The sequence below is a fragment of the Lynx rufus genome, unplaced genomic scaffold (assembly GCF_022079265.1).
Source record: "Lynx rufus isolate CCGP_SWC_20201006 ecotype Redwood Valley unplaced genomic scaffold, mLynRuf1.p SCAF_10, whole genome shotgun sequence".
Taxonomy (NCBI): domain Eukaryota; kingdom Metazoa; phylum Chordata; class Mammalia; order Carnivora; family Felidae; genus Lynx; species Lynx rufus.
Genome location: NW_025814824.1, coordinates 19,232,570 through 19,249,473, shown reverse-complemented (window position 1 = coordinate 19,249,473; position 16,904 = coordinate 19,232,570). Strand labels below are relative to the sequence as shown.

The window sequence follows — 16,904 nt, the reverse complement described above, 5'->3', positions numbered from 1 at the left end:
GAGGATTTTCATCATGAACAGATGTTGAATTTTGTCAAATGCTTTTGATGCATCTCTTGAGATGATCATATAGTTTTTATCTTTCATTTTGTTAATGGGATGTATCACATTGATTGTGAATATTGAACCACCTTTGGATCCCTGGAATGAATCCCATGTGACCATGGTGAATGATCCTTTTAGTGTATTATTCAAAGTGGTTCGCTAATATTTTGCTGATTGTTGCATTTAAGTTCATCAGAGAGATTGGCCTGTAGGGTTTTTTGGGTTTGTTTTTTGTTTTTGTAGTGTCTGTGACTGGTTTGGGTAGGAGGGTAATGCTGACCTTGTAGAATGTATCTGGAAGCTTTCCTTCCTCTCTGATTTTTGTAATAGATGGATATAGCCAATTCAGAATAGATACTAATTCTTTTTTAAATGTTTGGTGGAATTCACCTGTGAAACCACCTGGACTTCTGTTTGTTGGGACTTATTTGATTACCAGTTCCATTCTGTTACTAGCAGTTGATCTGTTCAGATTTTCTATTTCATCCTGATTCAGTTTTGGAAGATTGTATGTTTTTAAAAATTTATCTATTCTAGATTGTCCAGTTTATTGATATATAATTTTTTGTAGTAGTCTCTTACATTCCTTTGTATTTCTGTGGTTGGTTGTTACTTCTCTTTGTTTCTAGATGAGTTTGACTAAAGGTTTATCAATTTTATTTTTTTAGTCTCTATTTCATTTATTTCTGATCTGATGTTTATTATGTCCTTCCTTCTAATCTCAGGCTTTTTTGTTCTTTTTCTAGTTCCTATAGGTATAATGTCAGATTGTTTGAGATTTTTGTTTCTTGAGGTATGTCTGTATCATTATAAATTTCACTCTTAGAACTACTGCATATCAAAGATTTTGGAACTTTGTGTTTTCATTTTCATTTGTCTCCATGTATTTTTTAATTTGCTCTTGGATTTCTTTGTTGGCCCATGGGTTGTTTAGTACCGTGTTGTTTAGCCTCTGTGTGTTTATGTTTTTTCCAGTTTTTTTCTTACTATTGATTTCTAGTTTCATACCATTCTGGTCAGAAAAGATGCATGATATGATTCTAATCTTCTTAAATTTATTGAGACTTGTCTCCTGAAGAATGTCCCATGCACATTTTGTTGGTTTTGGATAGAATTTCTATGTCTGGTCTAATATGTCATTCAAAGACATGGTCTCCTTATTGATTTTCTGCCTGGATTGTGTATTCATTGATGTACATGGGTTTCAGAGTCCCTTAGTATCATTTTATTACTGTCAGTTTCTCTCTTTATGTCATTAATATTTGCTTTCTGTATTTAGGTGCTCCAGTGTTGGGTGCATAAATATTTACAATTTTTTTTATCCTCTTGATGGGTTAACCCCTTTATCATTATATAATGCTCTCTGTCTCTTGTTACAGCCTTTGTTTTAAAATGTATTTTTTATCTGATATATGTATTGGTACTCTAGCTTTTTTTTTTTTTTTAACTTTCATTTGTATGGAGTATCTTTAGCCGTTCACGTTCAGTCTGTATGTGTCTTTAGGTCTGATGTGAGTCTCTTGTAGGCAGCATTTAGAGGGGTCGTGGGTTTTTTTCTCCGTTCTGCCACCCTATGTCTTTTGATGGAGAATTTAGACCATTTATATTTAAAATAATTGTTGATAGGTAGGTACTTATTGCCATTTTGTTAATTGTTTTGTTTGGTTGTTTTTGTAATTCTTCTCTGTTCCTTTCTTCTGCTCTTGCTCTCTTGCGATGACTCTCTGTAGTGTTATGCTTGGCTTTCTTTTTATTTTTTGTGTATCTATATTATAGGCTTTGGGCTTGCAGTTACAGGATTCATATAACATCCTAAGTATATAGCAGTCTGTGTCAAGGTGACAGTCGTTGAAGTTTGAGCACATCCTAAGAGAACTTTTTTACTTCCCCCTCCACATTTTATGTAAATATTCTCTCATTTTATATCTTTTTATTCATAATTTTCTTCTAATTATAGCCTTTTTCACCTAAATCTCTTTAACATTTCTTGTAAGGCCATTTTAGTAGTGAATTCCTTTACCTTTTGTTCATCTGGGAAAATCAGTATCTCTCCTTCAATTCTGCATGATAACTTCACTGGTTAGAGTATTCTTGGTTGTAGGGTTTTTTTTATTCCTTTTAGCACTCTGACTATATCATGCCCCTTACTTCCAGCCTGCCATGTTTCTGCTGAAAAATCATGTGATAGACTTATGGGGTTTACCCTGTATGTTGCTTTTTGCTTCTCTCTTGCTGCTTTTAAAATTCTCTTTAACCATTGACTTTTAATTATTGTGTTTGTGGGCCTCCTTGTATTCATCTTATTTGGGACTCTCTGTGCTTTCTGACCCTAAATATCTGTTTCTTTTCTCAGGTTGGGGAAGTGTTCAACTTTTACCTCTTCACATAAGCTGTCCGCCCCTTTCTCTTCTCCTTCTGGTGCCCTATAATGCAAATGTATGTTTGCTTGATGTTGTCCAAGAGATCCCTTAACCTATCCTCATTTAAAAAATTTTTTTTTACTGTTCAGCATATGTGCTTGTCACCGTGTCTTCTTCATCACTAATTTGCTTTTCTGCATACATGTATTTACTATTGATTCCCTCTAGTGTATTTTTCACTTTTTTATTGTATTCTTCAATTCTAGTTGATTTTTTAAAAATATTTCCTCTTGTTAAAGCTCTCACTGAGTTCTTCCAGTCTTCCATCCAAGGCAGTGAGCATGTTTATGATGCTTAATTTTTTTTCATTTTTTAATATGAAATTTATTGTCAAATTCGTTTCCATACAACACCCATTGCCCATCACCCACTTTCCCCTCCCTTACACCCTCCCCATCAACCCTCAGTTAATTCTCAGTTTTTAAGAGTCTCTTATGGTTTGCCTCCCTCCCTCCCTCCCTCTCTTTTTTTCCCCCCCTTCCCCTCCCCATGGTCTTCTGTTAAGTTTCTCAGGATCCACATAAGAATGAAAACATATGGTATCTGTCTTTCTCTGTATGACTTATTTCACTTAGCATAACACTCTCCAGTCCCGTCCACGTTGCTACAAAAGGCCAGATTTCCTTCTTTCTCCTTGCCACGTAGTATTCCATTGTGTATATAAACCACAATTTCTTTATCCATTCATCAGTTGATGGACATTTACGCTCTTTCCATAATTTGGCTGTTGTTGAAAGTGCTGCTATAAACGTTGGGGTACAAGTGCCCCTGTGCATCAGCACTCCTGTATCCCTTGGGTAAGTTTCTAGCAGTGCTACTGCTGGGTCATAGGGTAGATCTATTTTTAGTTTTTTAAGGAACCTCCACACTGTTTTCCAGAATGGCTGCACCAGTTTGCATTCCCACCAACAGTGCAAGAGGGTTCCTGTTTCTGCACGTCCTCTGCAGCATCTGTGACACTTACTTTAGTATATGTGCTGCCAAAGAGAGCACTATGACTGTTACTTTAAACTCTTTATCAGGCCTAGTGTTCATCTTGATTTCACTTTAGGTCTTTTTCTTAGCTTTTGTCTTGTTCTTTTGTTCGGAGCATATTCTTCTGTCTCCTCTTTGTGTTTGACTTTGTTTCCATGAAGTAGGCGGAACAGCTACAGTAGATGGAATAGTCTTGTACGTGGTCGTCCCCTGTGTAGACTGTGTGTGCCTGCTGACTTTGGAAGGAGCTCTGGGTGGCATGAGCTGGGGATTCCAGAGCACCTCATGCTGGGGTTGCCCTGGTGGTATAGCCGGCCTCTTCATACAGGCAGCACCGTAGCAGAACAGTTAAAGCTGAAATGAGTGCAAGCTGGGGGATCCCGAGGCTTTCCACACAAAGGGTGCCTTGGCAGGACAGTTAAATCTGAAGGCAAGACAACGGAAGAGGAAATAGGTTCAAGCCAGGGGTCCTGGGGCTGTCAGCACAGGGGTGGTTCCAGGGCTCTCCACTCAGAGGGCACCCTGGGAGGACGGTTGAAGTTCAAGTCGGTACAAGCCAGAGTGTCCCAGGGTAGTCAGCACAGAGGGCCCAATGGCCGGAGCCAAGAGAGGGTACAGGTCTCCAGGCATTCCAGGGTACTTCCCAGAGGGCTCCAGAGCGTGGTGCCCTGGCAGGCTGCTATGGCCAAAGTGGTTGGAACCTGGAGTGTTCTGATGTGCTTTGTTCTTGTGTCCTCTTCGTGTGCTGGCTAAAACTCCAGTGAGCATTGACCAGGGATGTGCCCGTGTGCTTGGTGCTGGGGCCACCCAGGTGGGACAGTTGGGGCTGGTATGGGCTAGGGGCCCAGGCCTCCCTGAGGCAGCAGGCCAGCCATGGCAGCCACACGCTACTCCTGTCATGGTGGAGGCCACATCAACTGCGGTACTCCCCAGCCCCTGTGACCAGGAGAGAGTGCCAGCAGCACCCCCGTCTTTTGGCAGGTCCTAGGGCTGGTCCCTTTACATTCTAGTTACCCTATTGGCCCACGGCTTGTTTTCTGGGCCCATAGACAGGTCTGCCCACAGCCCCTCAGTACTATCCCCTCCCCCCTGCAGTTGGTAGCGTTGTGGGGGGACATCCCCCGCGTTACCGTGTCTCCATCTCTCTTGCCATTCTCTGTGTGGTCTCTCCATCTTTGGTTGTGCAGAAGCTGTTCAGTCAATCCTCAGTTCTTCAAGAAGATTCGCTCTATCGGTAGGTGCAGATAACACGTGTCCCAGAGGAGGTGAGTTCAGGGTCTTCCTATGTCACCATATTGGACCAGAACCAAACTCTCTGGTGCATTACAGAGAAAGTGTGACAAACCCAGATCTACATGAATAGTAGTTAAGAGGACAGCTTTGAGTGTCACAGAGTTCCGGCTCTGCCACTTGCATTGTAGGTTTGGACATGTCTATTCAACGACTCAATTTCTTTTTGATAGTAAATAATTGAATAGAACCATATATAAGTCACTTAGTGGGATACGTGGCACAGAGAACACAAACCTGAAAGAACCTCTTACAAAGATGTATCAATAGGTGGATATAACAGATGATTTTTTAAATATTTTTTTTAGTTTGGGAGGGGAGGGGCAGAAAGAGAGGGAGGCAGCGGATCCGAAGTGGACTCTGCACTGCCAGCAGAGAGCCCAGTGTGGGGTTCAAACTCATAAACCGTACGATGATGCCCTGAGCCAAAGTCGGGCACTTAACCAACTGAGCCACCCAGGCGCCCAGGCCCCCGCCATTTTTTAAATTACATTATCGACATAGGATCTACAGTGGATATCAGTTCAACATTGTTTCTGTAGTTCTAAAAGCTCCCTCAGAAAGGTGATTTCTTCAAAACACGAATAATTCAGTTTGGCTTTGTAGCTTTCTGAGAAGATACAAGCACATCAAGGATGGAGTTTTACTCATGTTTTCATCCCACATGCACTGGGTACGGTGCTGGCTCACAGAGTGGGCAAGGTTGCGTCTTTGGTGAACTGAATTTCCCTTCTCAAATGTGTGTAAGATTCTAAAGGTTGGTGCATTGAAATAGAAACTTTGGGGATGTTACCAGGTATTAGATACAGTCCTCTGTCTAGTTTGTTAGCAGTGTGTTCCTGTCCCCTATCCAAGTACTTTACTGTGCTTTATTGTGCCTTTAAAAACAAATACTTTGCTAGCCTTTAACAGTGTTTTCATTTTTACTCCTTTTCATTTGCCACTAGTTGGCACTGTTAAAATTTCATCAACCCTATCTATCCCTCACTGTTCCTGAGGAAACTATAGAAGGAAGGAAACTTGAGCTGCCTGGGTGGCTCAGGTCACGATCTCACCATTCGTGAGTTTGAGCCCCACATCAGGTTTTGTGCCTGACAGCCTGCTTCAGATTCTGTGTCTCCGTCTGTCTGTCTCTCTCAAAAATAAACCAACATTTAAAAAAGAAGAAGAAAGGAAGGAAACTTATCACGTAGCTAACCTGGTCTCCAACAACAACAGACTAGTCTTTCACCACTAGGTCTACCTGAATCAGATGGGCACGAAGCATCTGGTTACACTTTAACACACGTTTGCCTGACACCCCTAGAAGAGACTCTCTTAATTTTTCTCGTAATCCAATGAGAATCAGCAGGTAAGAAATGACACCCCACCCCATACATGGCCACCTGCAAACCTGATGTGCTTGCATACAGGACGGCAGGGGATAAACACAGCACAGCCTACCCCACAGAGCAAAGCCACCAACGCTTAACTGCTCAGCACAGCGCCCACAGCATGCCACATGTGGGTTTGATTTTTCTGCAGCACAAGACTTTTTTTCTGCAACAGCTGTTTGGGATAATTTTTTTTTCCTCTTTGCCACATCATCCTCCTCTCTTTACCTATCTCCTCCATCCAGTAAATTTCCCTGGGTTCCCCCATCACTGTAAGCATTTTCCTTCCCACGTGCCCATCTTGCGAAGGTTTTAAACCGTGAACACGGTTTTTACTGTTAACCTCCCCCAACGTGCACGTAAGGCACACAGGCGACTTAGCCATGGAAAAAGAAAAGAAAAAAAAAAAAAGACACTTATTCACAAAGCAAACACAGCTGTCATTGCATACAAAGCCCTTGTAAGATGAGCTACAACTGAAAAAAATTCTAGGCCTACTCTGCAGTGCTGTTTTTATAACAAACATGTTTATAGTATTATGAACTTCACACTTCCACATTTCTGCACTTCCAAGGTCTTAATCATAATGAGTGCCATTTCTGTATTTCTCTTCAGAAAGAGAAATTACCGTTTCCACATGGACGTGAATTGCAGAATTGTTCAGAGAGACTCTGGTGCTCTGTGCGTGCTAGGATGTCTGTAAGGATTTCTTTGTAGTTTGTGTTTATTCAAATAATTTAATTTATGCTTAAAAACTTAACACACTGCAAGTGATCTTCACTGAACTTGAGTCTAGTTCTGAGGGCTTAAAAAAAATAGCCCCTTTTTTCTCAAATAGGATAGATATACAAAACCAAAGGGAACTTCCTTCACAAACCAGAAAGCTGGGGTTCCTTTATATGGGAACCTTCTCCAACCCCAACAGTCTATTAGTCCTAGTTCTAAATATTTTCTATTACTGCTGTGGAATTAATAACTTAATAGTACATTGAGAAAAACAGGACATTATAATCCTAGTATTATGGCACTTTCATTATGATGCCAGCCTTCCTAATTGCTGACAAAAATTTCAATTCTGGTCACTGAAGTCAAAAATGCAAACATGACTTTTGTGGTCATTGTTCAAGTGGGAATAGCCCATTTGTCTTCATGGCTCTTTCTCTCCTCCTTCTGGCAGGGTTAGATATGAACTCATAGGGGTAATCCCCAATTTGCAATCAGGCCATTTTGAAAAGTCTTCAAGTTGGCCGTCTAAAATTCACAATGCATTTGGTCGGAAGCAGTAGTCAGGCCCTCAGTATAGTGTTCCAAGATTTCTTTATCCCAACCAGTAGATAACAAGAATCTTGACAGAAAAAATGGAGGCTGTGGATCGTGAGATGGTCCTGTCAGAAGGAAGTGGAGGAGGAGAAGGCTATGGCAGGACCTTCTTCTTTCTTAGGATGGAAAAGACGGGGGAAATGTACATATATGGGCCTCAAAGACTAAGATGGATACTCGGTACTCGATAGTAACGTTAAGACACCACACCTAGTTAATAAATTTTAAATTAATACATTTGTCAGGATCTATTAAATAAGTTTTTAAAACCTCTTTATCGACCTATAATTCACATACCATGTAATTTACCCATTTAAAGCTACAATTCAGGGCTTTTTGAAGTACATTTTACCATAACTTACACATTAAAATGTGTCATCTTCATCATCTTAAAGCATGTAGTTGAGTGACAATTACGTTCACAATGCTGTGCACCATCACTATTCCCAAAACTTTTTCCTCACCCCAAACAGAAATTCTGTGACCCTGAAGCACTAACTCACTTCCCCCTCACCCCAGCCAACCTCTAACCTACTTTGTCTCTATAAATTTGCCTATTCTGGGTACCTCCTATAGGTGCAGTCATACAAGATGTGTTCTTTGGTCTGGCTTATTTTACTTAACATCATGTTTTGAAGGTTCATGGGTGTTGTGGCAGCCATCATAACTTGTCCATGGATGAGTAACATCCCCTTGTGTGTCTCCTACCTCTGGTTTATCCATTCCTTTCTGTCCTCTGTTGATGGACACTTGGGTCCTTTCCACCTTTTGGTTCTTATGAATAATACGACAGTGAAATTCATTGTTTAAGTAACTAGTAGAGTCCCCCCCCCCTTTTTTTTTAAGTTTATTTAGAGAGCACAAGCAGGGGAGGGGCAGGGAAAGAGAAGCTGAGGCAGGCTCTATGCACTGTAGCACAGCGGCACTAGGGGCTCGATCTCCCAAACTGTGAGATCACGACCTAAGCCAAAATCAAGAGTCGGAGGCCCAACCGACTGAGCCACCCAGGCACCCCAGAGTCCTTGCTTTTGATTCCTTTGGATATATATACCTAGGAATACAATTGCCGGCCATTTGGTCATCTATGTTTAGCTTTGGGAGGAACTATCCACCTGTTTACGACAGCAGCTACACCGTTGCATGTTCCCACCAACAATGCACAAGCGTTCAGATTTTTCAACATCCTTGCCCATACTGTATCCTTTTTTTTCTTGTTATTATAGCCATTCTGGCAGATGTGAAATAATAGCTCACAGTGGTTTTGATTTGCATTTCCCCGATGATTGAGAATGTTGAGCCTCTCTGTGCTCATTGGCCAGCTATATATCTTTGGAGAAATGTCTATTCAGGCCCTTTTGCCCATTTTTTATTCAGATTGTCTTTTTGTTGCTGAGTTATAGGAGTTCTATTTTCTGGAAGTTAACCTCTTATGAGCTATGTGTTTGGCCAGTATTTTCACCCATTCTGTAGGTGGTCTCTTCTCTGTCTTGATGGTGTCCTTTGATGCCCAAAACTTTTAAATTTTGATGAGGTCCAATTTTTCTTTTGTTGCCTATGATGTTGGCACCCTATCTAAGAATGCATTGCGAAATTTTACCTTTTTTTTTTTTTAAGATTTTAATATTTGGGGCTCCTGAGTGGCTCAGTCGGTTGAGCAGACCGACTCTTGGTTTCTGCTCGGGTCATGATCTCACAGTTTCGTGGGTTCGAGCCCCGCATCAGGCTCTGTGCTGCCAGTGTGGAGCCTGCTTGGGATTCTCTCTCTCTCCTTCCCCCATTCTCACTGGGTCTGTCTCTCTCAAAATAAATGAATAAACTTAAAAAAATTAAAGACTTTAATGTTTATTTTTGAGAGAGAACGAGCAGGGAAGGGGCAGGGAGAGACACACACACAGAATATGAAGCGGGCCCCCGGTTCCAAGCTAACAGCACAGAGCCTGACGTGGGGCTCGAACTCACAAACCACAAGATCGTGACCTGAGCTAAAATCGAACGCTTAACCGACTAAGCCACGCAGGCACCCCTCATGGCAAAATTTTAAGCTAAACTTTTACTATACCCTGGTAAATACATTGCAGTCCTGTTTTAAGGCATCTAGAAGAGTGTTCAGCCTGGAAGACACCCCAAATAAAGCTAAGGAAACATACACCAGTCTTTCTCTTATCATCACACATAGTGAATTGAACACTACGTAAATGTAGTTTGCCCGGAAACACCAGCAATCTAGAAGCTAGGTAGCAGAGCACAATTGAAGGTGGACCTGACATAAGATTTTTTTTTTTCAAATTTATTTTGAGAGAGCGAGCGAGCTAGTGAGCATGAACAGGGATGGGGCAGAGAGAGAATCCCAAGTAGGCCCCCCCACTGTCAGCTTGGAGCTCAGGACCTGAAACCAAGAGTCTGCTGCTCAACCAACTGAGCCACCCAGGTGCCCCAGGAACTATTCTGAAACAGATTTCAGTCTGGAGAATGTAAAAAGATCCACAGCAGGGGCGAGGGGCCCCTGGGAGGCAGATTGACAGGAGAGCCTAAGGCAGCTCTATCCATACGCCTCTTTTCGCCTAACCACACCTTGTGGGTGGGTGGGTGGACGGACAGGCAGACGAATGGATGGTCAGATAACATGCCAAAGAGAACAGTTGCACATACTCGAGTTGGGGAAGATGGTTATAACAGATCAAATCTGCAGTGCAAGCGTCCTCTCCATGGCATTGTTACCGACCCAGTGAACACTTAACTGCTTATAGGCACACACAGATCCGCTGACAAATCGTCCCTTTCTTCCCTTGACCAACAGGACCCCAGAGAGATGCCCAGGCAGCTCGAGAATTCATCCTGAAGATGTTCGTGGACCTGAACCCTGACAGTGACAAAATTATCTACTCCCACTTCACATGCGCCACAGATACCGAGAACATCCGCTTTGTCTTTGCCGCCGTCAAGGACACCATCCTCCAGTTGAACCTGAAGGAGTACAATCTGGTCTAATTGTGCCTCCTCAGTACCGCCCGTCCCTTCCCCGGTGGGCTGTTGAAGCTGTACAAGAGGGACTGGATTTCTGTGGAAAACCATTTGCATAATACTAATTTATTGCCGTCCCGGACTCTGTGTGAATGTGTCCACAGGGTTTGTAGTAAATATTATGATTTTATTTAAACTATTCAGAGGAAAAACAGGATGCTGAAGTACGGTCCCAGCACATTTCCTCGCTGTCTTTTTTTTAGGCAAAAACCTTGTGACTCAATGTATTTTCAATTCTCAGTCATGCACTCACCAAGATAAGAGTGGTTTCTTTCTCTTTTTCTTTTCTATTGAGGAAAACAAAGCTGATTGCCCTTTTCCTCACCCCCTGCCCTCATCCTGATTTTCCCTGGGTCACAACGGCCTTTATCCTAGTTCCATTCTTGGTCAAGTTTTTCTCTCCAACGACAGGACAGCGCCATTTGATTTAAGCCATCGGCATCAGCTTAAGTTAAACGGTTTGTAGTGTTGCTGAAGGATTCTAAGTATTAATACTGTGGTTTTCAATGTATTGCTCTGGATACACATATAGAGTTGTTTTTATATCAGTACATGATCTTGCCTCACTTTGGGCTAGGAGGGTGGATGCCCGTCTTACAGTGAAGGGTCGTTTCTTTTGGATTCCTACCTTCAGCCATAGCTTGGTTGCTGAGAGAAATATGCACAGACAGTAAGGCAAGAACAGAGACCACAGTTGTGTTTTTTTTTAACGCCATGTGCCATGGTCCTTCCACCCTTACTTTTTTTTTACCCTCTCTTTAAATTGCAGATGCCAAAAAAAAAAAACAAACAAAAAAAACCATTTTCTATATATATGTATATGCCCAACAGACACTACATTACCCCAATGGCTGCTATCCAGAACCTGTTTCTTAGGTTGTTCATTTTTCCCCACCTTGGTTCAAATTTTCATCCTTTTTTTTCCCCCTTAGTGTTTGGGCCATAATTTATCATGGGTATGTGTTGCCAAAGCTGGCTTTTTTGTAAAAGTAAAGTAGTAAAAATTTCAGAGGTAAAAGCCAGTATCTCACAAATGGAAGAGAGTAAGAGTGTGAGGCCTAAATAATTGGCTGAGAATCCACCTGAAACACCAGTTGCCCAAGAATAGGTAACTGCCAATTTGACTGGCATGGTCCATTCTTTTCTCTGCCCTCGAGATCACATTTAGTGTACGTTTCGTGTTGAGTGTCCAAATCAGCAATGTAAAATAGTGTCTTCTGTGATAGAACATGAAATCTGCTTCTGTCTCTTCCTTTAAAGCCGGTCTTACCCTTTGTGTTTCTTTAAGGTCAAGTAGGTCTGCCAAGGACGTTATTCAAGTATTCGGACACTTTTAATTTGCAAAATCCGATGTTACTGCTGGTTTACCACCTTTGTGAACTTTTTAAACCGGTGACCGATTAAGTTGAATTTGAGTTAGGTCCACAAGACTTCCTTAAGAGTTAACCCCTCGGTGTTTTATAGAACATGCATTTGTGTAACTAAACCTCTTAGGAGAGATCATTGGAGTTCTCAATGTGCAATTTTTCAACAAATGCAAAAAAAAAAAAAACCCAAAAAACAAAACAGCACCTGTATTAATGAGCTTCGGTCCAGCAGCTTGAGTTGACATACGATTTAAGGAAATAAAGATTATTTTAAACCTGCTGGGGAATAAGAATTAGGCCGCGACACTGGTCTTATTTTAAGTATCGTACTCTCTGGCACAAGTCCAAACTTCCCTATCCGTCAACTCTTGGGGAACAATGAAGGCAAGAGAAAATGAATGGCTTACTAGAGGAGAACCAGGGTTACTAAGCAGTAGTGGGATGTTCTCCTTCCTTTCCCGGCCACAAACACCACAAGTTACTTTTTCACTTTGCTCGGAAAGCAGCTCTAATTTAATTGAGAACCAGACTGCCTGTAGGTCTAGTGCAATTCTGAACGCTCTAGTCATTGTACATACACCTCTTGCTATTGCCGCATCCATACGGGCTTTGTAATCGTTAATTTTTTTTTGGCAGATTGAATGTGCTGTATTGATATGTATCTATGTAAGTGTATGTCTTATAGCTAATTCACATTTTGAATAATGTTATTTTATTTACTTTTTTAAGAGAGGAGAATGTAAATTTGTCAGTTTATTTCTGACTAGGGATATTTTTTTTTTTCCATTTAGAAAAGAAAAAAAAAAAAACCTTACTATCGTACAGAGCGGTACTAGCATCGTGCTGTATAAAATCATTTGCACATTCCTGAGTAGAGGTGTACTGATAAGACCCAAAGGTAATTTCATAGCAAAATACATAAAATCAGTCGGAGCTTTTATACAAACATGGAAACCAACTTTGTAGAACTTTTGCCATTTGACCTAGGATTGGAATATGAGCTTTTATACGATTCATATTCTTATTTGGCAAATGCACAGTTTAGTATTACCTCTCTGATGGCCTTTATTAGAAAGGCAGTTTTAGAAGCTATTGTGATCCACTAAGGAAATGTTTTAACAGCTAGAGACCACTGCTTGCCTGAAAGGGCAATCTTAAATTTGGTGCAGCAAAAAAAAACAAAAAAACAAAAAAACAAAAAAAAACGAAAAAAAAAAAAGAAAAAGAAAAAAAAGAAAAAAGTAAAAAAGAAAAGAAAGAAGAAAAAAGTCAACAATAACATTTGAAGGCCTACAGTGTGTATAGAGAAAACCTCATCACAAGATCCTAAGTGTTACAGTTTTAGGGAATCAAGATATTCTATTTAATAGAGCTATAGTAGATGTAGTCAATTAAACATGATCTCAAAGCTCGAAGAAGTTGAGCAAACAGGGAAAGATTGTTCTATTTGTCTTTATGAAATTGGAATGGAATTGCTATGCAGAATTGAGGTTGGTGGCTTCGCTGTTTGCCGGAGGGTGCATGACAAGATCCCTTTCTCTTGAGAAAGGAAGAAATTGATCACCCTCGCTGCAGTGATGCATGGAAACCTAATTGTATCCACACTAGTCAATCGAAGCTAAAGGATTTTTTTTTTCTGTTTCTTTGGGGTTTTATTGAAGGGGCTAGGGGTGGGAAGGGATTCTTTTCAGTTTTGTATAAAAAAAAAACAAAGTTTACTCATGCTTTCTATTATATTGTGATTGCAAGCGTTAGAAGCGTGTGCCACTTGTCTCCTGCCATTGATGCTCCAGGTAATGGAGGCCTGTGGCCAGTTTTTGGTGACTTGGGCATGTCTTATTCAAAAACAAAAACACAAACCACAAAAACCTTTCTTCAGCATACCAAGGCAAGCAGCCATTTCATGACTCACCACATTGCAGTGTACCAGTTTACAGATAATTTTTCCCTTTTTTTTGCGTGACATGGCAGTTCCAAACCCACAGAGAATTCCTCATTTGTAAATTGGAGGTTTGTACTATGCCTTACAGAGCTTAAATCCAGAAGTTTGTGCCTCATCTCTTGAAACAAAGGGAAATAACACACCCATTCAGAAGTCAATAAATCCCCTCGAAGTTTTTGTTTTTTTAAAAAAACGTTTTCATACAAAGAGCTCTGTTGAATGTCATGAATAGACTTGGGGGAAAAAAAATCTTAGGAACCTGCATTTGTTGTTTACTAGCATATGACATCTACAAAAGGTATTCAAAGAACACCTGAAACTTGTATTTTTTTTTTTTTGTGGATTAACTAGCAAGCCTATTACAAAAAGGTAATTCAGCTAAAGGACAATTTACTTTTTGTACTTTAGACTATCTTGATTGTCAAGGTGTATGAACTGTAATTTTAAAATTTATACTGCCACATGATTGTAAATGTTAGTTGTCTTAAGTTAGGAATTGGTAAAAAGCTATTTATGCTGGATTTGGGTCAAACGACTTATTTGCAAAAAAAATAATGGGAAGAAAGGGCTGTATAATGAGATACTGCAAGACTCAGATATTGGTTGGAAATAACCTTCAAATTACCCTCAATTTCCCTTTGTTTTCAGTTTTTCAAAAAAAATGAATGAAATGAAATACAGAAGAATGTTAACCCATATAAAAATAAAGTGTACCCAAGTATTGTAATGTATATTGCTCCTCTTCTTAAAATTAAATAAGGGTTTAAAACCACTTAATTGGTAATTGACAACATCTCAATTGATACAAACAAGGTGTGCTTGGTATTCATTACTATGTTCTTCCAAAGATCTGTCTTTGGTTAGAAACACACAAAAATTAAAACTTACAATAGTGTCTGTTTATCTGTCTCCACATATTTCCAGCATATGTAGCGTTAATAGGTCTGTCCTGGTAACTACGTGTTTGGGGTTTCATTTTGGTTCCACCAAATTAGGACAAGAAATGGCTTAGTTGTATGTGATTAGTTAGAAATTCTTCGAGCCAGACACCTGCTGTTTAGTAAATACTTAGTACAGAGTCTAAACTTGTCATTTGTTTTTCCTCACAGAGTAACAACCCATTCATTGCTGTCTTCCCAACTTCCAATGACCTTTCAATAATACTCTTGCCTCTAGAATCATCTGTTCAAAGTATGCATACACACCCAGCACATAGTAGGTGCTCAAACATTAATTTCCTTCTTACCTCCCTTATCACGTATCTTCCATTTCTCCATAGGATTCCAACCCAATAGTAAATGACATTTACACATTTCAAAAACACCTATTGGGCAAAATTGGATCTTACTTCGATAAAGCAATTCTGACTTTCATATAAGCTTTGATAGGTAGGAAAAAAAAAAAACAGGGAAGAAAATATTCTTCACTAGAATATTGTCCAGTTTAGAAAGAGATGGAAATTGCTGTGTAACGTTCAGGTTACTTTGACTTCAACACACGTTTTTGGTAGATTTCTTTTCCTCAAAGTACTCTAAATACAACTTCTTGCTGGATTCCTCACCTGTCATCATGTTGGAAACCCTTACTAGACCTATGTATTTAGGGAGTTTTGTCAGAAAACATTTTTAACTTGCAGTATTTAAAAGAATCCTATTTACTGTTCTTAAAATGTCATTCAAATGCATGTATTGTCTATTGTTTGGGGATGGGAACTAGTTTTGCAAAAAACACCTAATGTTGTATAATAATGCCCCAATGATCTTGCTGGTTAAAAATACAGTATTTTTGGCCATAATTTTGTACTACAGTATTCATTCTTGAGTTTTGCTTCTCTTGAAGTTGCCTAAGCCTCTTCTAGAATGTTTTGTATTCTAGGGAGTTTTGGACTAAGTTTTTCCTTTCCTAAAACACTTTATACTACATATGCCTTGTCCAGGTTTAATAATTTCTATGCAAACACACAGAAAGTGTTTTCCCTTCTGTATATAATCCGATTTTATTCTCCTTCAGTGGAAATAGTCCTACTGACAGCATTTTTCATTTTTTTTTAAACTTGACCTAATTTAGGTGGCAAAAACCTTGTAGATACACAATTTAATGGCTGCTCAGTCACGACTTACAAAGAGCTGCCTGCGTTCAACCCGAGGCAGTCTTCGAATTAGGAAAGATCGACGGGCTGAAAGAGGCAAGTGCTTGGCTCAGAGCTTCCCTGTTTGAGCAGCCAGAGGGAACAGGTCCACTCCACATGGGAAAAAGGACCTGGTGTAGGTGTCCTTTGGGGCTGTGACTCTTAGAAAAAAAACCCTGAGGCTTTTTGGAGATCAGCTAAAGCCAAGTTTTTCTTTAACTTTGTGAAGTTAAAATGATGGTGAGGATAGCGAAAGGTTTTCTAGAAAATCGGTGCATATGCAGGGATGTAGAACCCTAACCAAATCAAAACTTGTTTCTGCTACTTACAACCAGGTCTTTCCCAACTAGCGGCCCAGCCTTTACGGAATTTTCTGGGCTTTTTTCGGCATACTCGTCCTTTCAGATACTTTCGAAAGTAAAACTTTCACTTAAAAGCCTTTGGGTGAGGCTCTCCTGTTCTTGCATGCTTTAGAGACCATTTCTGGTAGTCGGTGTCCCCTCCCTGGGTCTTTTTTTTTTTTTTTTTAATTTGGGCATCTTTTTTTTTTTTAATTTAATGTTTGTTTTTGAGACAAGGAGAGACTGAGTATGAGCGGGAGAGGGGCAGAGAGGGAGACACAGAATCCGAAGCAACTCCAGGCTCAGGTGCCATCACAAAGCCCGATGCGGGATTTGACCCCACAAACCGCGAGATCATGACCTGAGCAGAAGTTGGATGCTTAACTGACTGAGCCACCCAGGCGCCCCTGGATCTTACTAGTAAAGGATGGTGTGACTGAGGACTCTCAGTGAGTACAGGCCTGGAGTGATCAGTCCCTACAACTCCCCCCCCCCACCGCCCCGAGGAAGTGAGGTGTCAGGCAGCCTCCATCATCCCCCCACTCTGTGGCCTCTGGGACCTATGTCCATCTGCACCATCCTCTTGAAAACCCATAACCCACAGAAAAAATGAACTCGCTCAACCTTATTTGAGCCAACTATTTTAACTTGACCTTTGACTCTAGACGCAGCCTACTTAGAG

At 40.5% G+C, this 16,904-nt stretch overlaps 1 protein-coding gene across 4 annotated transcripts in view; it reads left to right on the top strand.

Annotated features, from left to right (window-relative positions):
* LOC124528694 (guanine nucleotide-binding protein G(q) subunit alpha) overlaps window positions 1-15,545 on the top strand; it is a 315,654-nt gene extending 300,109 nt beyond the window's left edge. For all 4 annotated transcript variants that reach the window (XM_047102448.1, XM_047102455.1, XM_047102468.1 and 1 more), the window contains one exon: window positions 10,221-15,545. In XM_047102448.1, coding sequence (XP_046958404.1) covers window positions 10,221-10,411 — 191 coding nt within the window. In that variant the 3' untranslated portion in view covers window positions 10,412-15,545. The remainder of the gene's footprint in view (window positions 1-10,220) is intronic.
* Window positions 15,546-16,904: the final 1,359 nt, after the last annotated feature.